General features: G+C 34.9%; 1 protein-coding gene across 1 annotated transcript in view; it reads right to left on the reverse strand.

Annotated features, from left to right (window-relative positions):
- Positions 1-243: 243 nt before the first annotated feature.
- LOC106471650 (glycine-rich cell wall structural protein-like) overlaps positions 244-7,919 on the reverse strand; it is a 15,920-nt gene continuing 8,244 nt past the window's right edge. Inside the window, exons 2-3 of the mRNA XM_022401215.1 lie at positions 2,096-3,166; positions 244-1,258 (exon numbers count right to left, since the gene is read on the reverse strand). Of these exons, the coding sequence (XP_022256923.1) occupies positions 863-1,258; positions 2,096-3,166 (1,467 nt within the window). The 3' untranslated portion in view covers positions 244-862. The remainder of the gene's footprint in view (positions 1,259-2,095; positions 3,167-7,919) is intronic.

Consider the following 7,919-nt stretch of genomic DNA (forward strand, 5'->3'; position numbering starts at 1 on the left):
TCACCAACTGTTTAAAAAACTGATCGTTAAAGCTTCTATCAGAATTTTATTTGTCTAAGCAATAGAAGGTAGTTAACTAGAGGGGTTTTGCATTGGACTTGTTTACACAGTCCAACTCCGACAACTAGCCTATTTTTACTTGATATAAGCAGTGATCTGTCGGAAGAATAACCTCAGTTCACCATCTGCGGAGGTATTCGTTTTCGGATATTAAAATTTTTTTATCGTTGTATACAAGGTAACATTTGCAAATGATAAATGAAATAGAACACGTGCACTACATAAAGAACATTAAGTTTCATTTACCGTACAGTTAGCAACACAATACAAGCAACGACTTTGAAAACATTATTTAGCGAATATACAACAAATAAACAAGCGACAGCAGCAAATAACTATAGATAAAACTTGAAAGTGCACTGAACGTCCAGGTAACGGACCCTTCTTAGAATTCAATTACTTTTTGCGAGAACAAAAAAACTTTAAAAAAACAACACAAGTTACTACAGTACGGTGCACAATGCGTGACTGAGTATTGTGTAAGAAATTATAAATGTTCAATACTTAACTGATATTTTCTGATTCTTAGGAAAGATTTTTAATAACTACAAATAAATAAATCTACACACATTCATCCGCGAATATCTACTCTGCATTAAACATTAATCATCATTTGTGTGTGTGTGTGTGTGTGTGAAATTCAATTATTATTGTGTTATTAAGTCACGTTTATTGAAAGACAAAGAGAATAAGGCAATAAAATAGTGGTTTTGGGTAAGAAATAAGGCAATTTGAGTAAAAGCAAAATGGTAAAGTCTTTATAGCACCAATTCATAGGTTTTCGTGACCAAAAACCTAAATTTTACTTTCCGTAGTTCCCTTTCTGCTGACCACCGCTATATGCTGCAGAATTAAATGCGCCGTTTACGATTCCTACACCATTGGTGTTACTTCCTCCATATCTTCCACCCTTTTGGTGGCCTCCGTTCCCGGCTCCGTAGCCAGTTCTATTTGCTCCGTTATTGCGAAATCCATTGCCATAGCTTCCGCCATTTGCTCCATTCTTCTGGTAACCATTGAGTATGTTGTTTAAATCTCGCTCTTGAAAGAGTGCAGCATTTAGATTATAGAAGCTTTCTGCAGTAGAGCAGTCAACATTGTACCACCAATCACAAACGAAGTACTGCTGATTGAATAAAGTTGCATTGGGACAAAGAAAACTGTCAGATCGTCCGTCATCTTGACAAATATGAAAAGCCTAAAGAAAGTACAATAAACACGTAAATTTCAAGTCATTCAAGATGCATTACCAAACAATGTTCCATAAACTCATATATATTTGATGGAAAATGTTTTGTTTATGTAAGAGTTTGACTTTTTTTGTCATGCAACATTTAACTGGAGAATTCCTTGCAGTATAAAACAACTGCATTTCGCGAAAAATAGTTAGAGAAAAGATTTTCATGTACCAGTGTATTAGTGTTTTCATTTAATTTGTTACACTTTCTTTAAATTGCTGTTTCATTTTGATCTTTATATCAAATAGAATGTGTCAATATTAAGATACTAAAACTCAAAACAATCAAACATGATTGACGTGGTATATGTATGTTCGATTAATTGAATACAAGGTACCTAAAGTTGTCAATTCCCTGAAAATATTTAATAACTTCTTGTTAGGCATTGTTTTTGTATAGTTCAAATGAAAGAATATAATTATACGAATTAAAGTGTAAATAAAAACTATTGGCCCGGCATGGCCAGGTGGTTAGGGCGCTCGACTCGCAATCTGCGGGTCGCGGGTTCGAATCTCCGTCACACCAAATATGCGTTATAATGTGATAGTCAATCCCACTATTCGTTGGTAAAAGAGTAGCCCAAGAGTCTTACACTGTTAAATTAGGGACGGCAGATAACCCTCGTGTAGCTTTGCGCGAAATTCATAACAAACCAAATAAAATTACATTTGGATTAAGATCGCTCTTTAAAACAGTCTATTTAATATAAACGTTTCATTTTTAAAGCTATTTACTATCTAGATATTCTTACACCTTCTTTTACCATAGTTACATGAATTATACACGAATAATGTTACCTGACACTTTGTTTCTGGATCAGCATAATAACCAGGAAACTCTTGATTGGAACACTGGAACTCAGTTTCGGGAACTTCAGCTAACACGGGAAAATCAACTCCTGGTTCTCCAAATGCTGCTAGTCCTAAATCTTCTTCATCCCCGATTTCTTTTTCTTCATATCCGCCGTATTTTGTCTGTCCATTCCTAAAAATTGACCCACCGTTTCTTCTAAAGGCATCAGTACTGTAACTGTTACTTCCATCTCTATAACTGTTTCCGTAGCCCCTTCGTACTCCAGCATTGTTACCATTTCCATAACCATTATTCACCCTAGCTCCGTTTCCACTCCCAAAAACACCATTTCCATAACCATTATTCACCCTAGCTCCGTTTCCATTCCCAAAAACACCATTTCCAGTTCCATATCCACCTTTTACACCAGCATTGTTACCATTTCCATAACCACTATTCACCCTAGCTCCGTTTCCACTCCCATAACCACCATTCCTTATAGCGCCGTTATTTCCATTCGTTCCAGCACCGTTTCCAGTTCCATACCCTCCTTTCAAGCCAGCATTGTTACCACTTCCATAACCACTATTCACTATAGCTCCGTTTCCATTCCCAAAACCACCATTCCTTACAGCACCGTTATCTCCATTCGATCCAGCACCGTTTCCAGTTCCATATCCACCTTTTACACCAGCATTGTTACCATTTCTGTTACCTCCGTTCAATCCATTCCTGATTTGAGTTTCATAACCTCCGTTTACCCCAGTGCGGATTTGGGTCTGATGACCTCCGTTTCTTCCAGCATTATTACTAGTAGCAAAACCTCCGTTCACTCCAGTACTGATATGAGTTCCATAACCTCCGTTTCTTCCAGCAGCATTATTTCTCACATAAGGCCCATTTTCATGGCTGTTGCTTAAATCAAAGCGATTTTTAGTGGTCCCACCATACCGAAATGTAGCTCCATTGTCTCTTCCTTCACCTTGAGATCCTATGGCGCCAAAGATTGACCCATAGCCTGCACCAGAGCTTGTGCTTTGTTGAAAACCGCCACTACTGTACGCTGCTCGTTTATCCTTAAAGTAAAAAAATATTCATATTGAATTGCTATCCATTGATATCCAAATAGCACAAGTTTCTTGGGAGACATGGTTATATCTCTACTGAAATAAATGCATTTTACACCATATAAAGTACGAACTTTTTTTTTTATTGTTAAGACCACCACCTCTCACCGAAAAAACAAACAAACAACAACACAAAGTTCATACATTTTTCCAGTGTTTCATTTAATATCAAGTTTTAAACATATATTCTCAAAGTGGAAAATACACGAGTTAACGTTTTGACGAAGCAGTAAGGAGTTTTTCAACGATAACTAACTTGTACATGTTGGACACAAAAATATCAGTATTACAGATTAGACTTACTGTGCATCTCAAAGCTGCTTGTGATATTTTAAAGTTAAATCTAATATCAAAGGGGAAAAAAACCCTCCAGGGTTCTGTTGTGAAGAGAACAGGTGTTTTTTTATTGAATGGTTAAATACATTATGATGACGTAAACAATATATTTTAAAATAAGTATAGTACATATTGCACTTATTTTCGCCAAAAGTGTTTAACAGTTACCGCTAGATGTCGTATGTGATCTCGGTCATTTAGGTGCATGTTCACTGTTAAACACAAAGATACACAATGGGCTATTTATACCCTGCAGCTTCAGGTATCGAAACCCGATTTATAAGCCTTTAGACGTACCGCTGAGCTACCGGTGGACGGGGGAGGGGGGTAACAATTTTCTATGTTCGTTATTACAGACTTCTTTTTGTTATGCTGAACGTACCACAGGTTCTAAATAACAATAACAGCTGTAGAGGTGAATTAGCGGTTCAAGGTAAAATATCTCACTAGCGCACTTGCAGAACCTAGCTTGTTTTTTATGGATATGTACTCAAAACATTTGTTCAAAAGATGTTATTATATTTTATATCACTTCAAATGGTCTTCCGGTGGGACAGCAGTAAGTCTTCCCATTTACAGTGCTAAAATCAGGGCTTCGCTATACCAAAAAAACACACACACCCTTCAAATAATAGAACCTTAAAATAATGCTAATTTTTACTTACTCTTTCAAAACAAAGACCCAATGATAGGAATCCTGAAATAAAACAAAAACGTATCTTAGGCAAATTCTCTTACACTTTACTAAGTTATGTTTAATAGATTTAAAAAGTATCACAGCAAAAACAAGCAGATGTAGCATTTTAAAGGAAATAGTTTATTTTGTCTTAATGAATCTAAATCTAACTTCTTAAATTAGCACGCACTGTGGTGTGATTTCAATTTCAAGCCTAAACGTATGGAATATTTGTAAAATGTTATAGAAATATGCGATGAATATTTGCTTATAAATTAAAGATAACAAATACGGTAAATATTGATTGAAAATGATCAAACTCATCCTTACCTAGTAGGACTAAAGCTGTTCTTGAATTCAATAACATTCTTTTTTTTTGGATTTTAACTGTGAGAAAAAAAATATTACATTGAAAATTTCCAGTAAAAAATAACGACTGTATCGAAAGATACTGAAGCAAAAAACGATTTTAAATATAAAAGAAAAAGACTTGATGAACAGTAAGTATCAGATTATTCATATATTATCCTTTTAATATTGTAAGTATGGCAAATGAGTCGAAATTATAATTCGATTACACGAGTATGTTATCTGTTTCATTTGCTAATGTTTGCAGGCTAAACTCGCAGGCTAAACTCGATTGATAACTCATGATTACACGGTAGAACGTTTCGAAAGTTGATCGTTTGAACAATAATTTACAGGTTTGCGTAATCAACTACTATTCAAACAGTTTAAGAAAAGTTGCGACAGAGGTTTTGTTTTATGAACTGGATGTTACTCGTTTAGACTGTATTGAAACGTGTGCTAACCTCTCGATCTCGAAGAAGTAAACGTAATCCGTGTGAATCCAAACATTTAAACGACAAAAAAAAAGTTGCACGTGCACAAGATTATCAACAATAACAATTCAAAAAATATCTATTTTAGTAATTTAGATTAGACGAATAATTTTTGTTTGTGTGTTATTAAGCATAAAGCTACACAATTGGCTGTCTGTGCCGTGTCCATCATCGTTATCAAAACTCGGTTTTTAGTGTTATAAACCTTTAGGATTACCGCTGTGCTACTAGGGGAGCGGGGATTAGAACAATCATGACCAAAACTAATGAAGTGTCAGATTTAATCTAGAACCTAACGAAGAAATACCTAAAAGAATTATCTTAAATTAAAGCAAAAAATATTTATAAAACTATTTATGTATTTATTAATCAAAGTATACCTAGCATAAGTTGAAAGTTCTTGGAAGATTTGCTGCTACATTATTTGTACCGAATGAAAAATTCGCACACATAAACACATGTATCATTAGTCTGTTTGTTTGTTTCAAGTGAAGCACAAAGCTACACAATGGGCTATCTGTGCTCTGCCCACCACGGGTATCGAAACCCGGTTTCTAGCGTTGTAAGTCCGCAAACATGACGCTGTGCCTCTGGGGGGGTGTATCATTAGTAAGAAAAATAATACGTGAAGTATTTCTAATTAGAAATTTTATTTCTGTTCTCACATCTTGATGACATATATTCTATTTTAAGCTGGATAATATAAAGCATTAAGTATAGTATTGAAATTTATATTCCATTTTAAGCTGGATATTATACAGCATTAAGTATAGTATTGAAATTTATATTCCATTTTAAGCTGGATATTATCAGCATTAAGTATAGTATTGAAATTTATATTCCATTTTAAGCTGGATATTATACAGCATTAAGTATAGTATTGAAATTTATATTCCATTTTAAGCTGGATATTTTCAGCATTAAGTATAGTATTGAAATTTATATTCCATTTTAAGCTGGATATTTTCAGCATTAAGTATAGTATTAAAATTTATATTTCATTTTGAACGCTGCTAGAGTGCGCTAATATTTGCAACATTATCAAATATTAAAATAAGAAATTACATATTGTAGCGATTTAGTTACAATAGTCATAAACTAACTTATATAAAATTTTGATATATAAACCAAAATTCTTGTAATTATGGGATAAAATATAAAAATACAACTTTCATTTTTCGGAAGTTTGCGTAAATGGATAATAAAAAGCCATGGTATCAACTCTTTCAGAATATTTGATTTGACTCACCTTAACTGACGTTTTCTCAGAACTGCTTGAGCTATCTGCGTGAGTTTTCTATGGTTCTTTGGAGATGTCAGGTTATAGCGATTCATGGGACTGCCGGACTTTATATACCCTCAGAACGCTCCAGTTTCGGAGCATCTTCAGTTTGCCCCACTTTCAATTTCTTTGAGTTGATCGCGTCACCTTCAACCTACAATGAAAGTGAATTACATTCTTTTTTTGTGTGTGTGCTCGAGGCTATGTATTATCAAACCAACCTATCACGGCTTCACGAGTGTGTTAGCCGTAAAACTTCATCATATTTCATGAAGTTCATCTCCTTCTGTCAATGATTTGTTTCCAGAAAGAAATGTGGAGCGCGAGCAGTCCTCCTGATACTGAAGGACTATGTAATTATTCTTTGTGAGTGGGTATGTGTTTGGTTCAATGTAAGTGAACACATTGTGTACATAGGCCTAACAGTATGTGTGGGTACAATATCGAACAGCTGTGTTTGTAAATATATTTAGTATGGCAATATGAGTCTCTAAAACATAACTATATTTTAGTTGTCCGAAGATATATATATTGGCTGTATTTAATACTGGTGCGTTTGTGCATATTCCGATAAAAAATGACTTTGCACAATATAAAATAACAAGTATACATTTTTATGATAATATTTAATAAAAGGTGTTCCGTGCGGTTTATTTACTTGCACAGTGTCTATGTATTGTTCACATAAATAAAAAGGTTGTTTTAACCTTTTCTTACTATGCTTGATTCAAACAGAAGTTTAAATTTAAATGCTTTAAAGCCGTTTTTTTTACAGATACTTAATTGATTAAACCTAAATTAGAAGTTCCCCTTGGACAAGTTATTTTGAAATTAACATAAAAGTAAATACTTGTACACGTTTTACATGAAATGAGGATGACAGGTTAGGTGTGCCCCATTATGTTGATATCTGTAGCGATATACATTCGGCACTGTGGGGGGGCTAACGTTTCCATACACCTGGTATGAGTTCACTCTATTTAAGTGCGAATAAAGTAATTTGAAATCAGAAACTAAAATCCTTTAAAACGCAATCGTTATCGTAAATGTTTTTTCATCTGAATGGCTCCTTTTGGGTGAGAAAAATTATTTTTCAGTTCCAGGGGCGATATCAAGAGGAGAAACCCGCTACCCCCAACATATGTGCCTGCTTGTTCGTCTCTCCAAAATATTTTCTTACAAACTGAAACAGCCTCTAATAGACGATATTAAAATAACGAAACTGGCGTTGTTGAAAAATAAAATATACTTCGTAACGGCATGGCCAGGTGGTTAGGGTGCTCGATTCGCCATCTGCGGGTCGCGGGTTCGGATCCCCGTCACACCAAACATGCTCGCCCATTTAGCCGTGGTGGCGTTATAATGTGACGGTCAATCCCACTATTTGTTGGTAAAAGAGTAGCCCAAGAGTTGGCGGTGGGTGGTGATGACTAGCTGCCTTCCCTCTAGTCTTACACTATAAATTAAGGACGGCTAGCGCAGATAGCCCTCGTGTAGCTTTGCGCGAAATTCATAAAAAACAAACAAACTAAAAGTGGGTAGAAAAACCTCTTAGATTTTCTTAAT

This window comes from Limulus polyphemus, unplaced genomic scaffold (genome assembly GCF_000517525.1).
Source record: "Limulus polyphemus unplaced genomic scaffold, Limulus_polyphemus-2.1.2 Scaffold114, whole genome shotgun sequence".
In the NCBI taxonomy this organism is placed as follows: domain Eukaryota; kingdom Metazoa; phylum Arthropoda; class Merostomata; order Xiphosura; family Limulidae; genus Limulus; species Limulus polyphemus.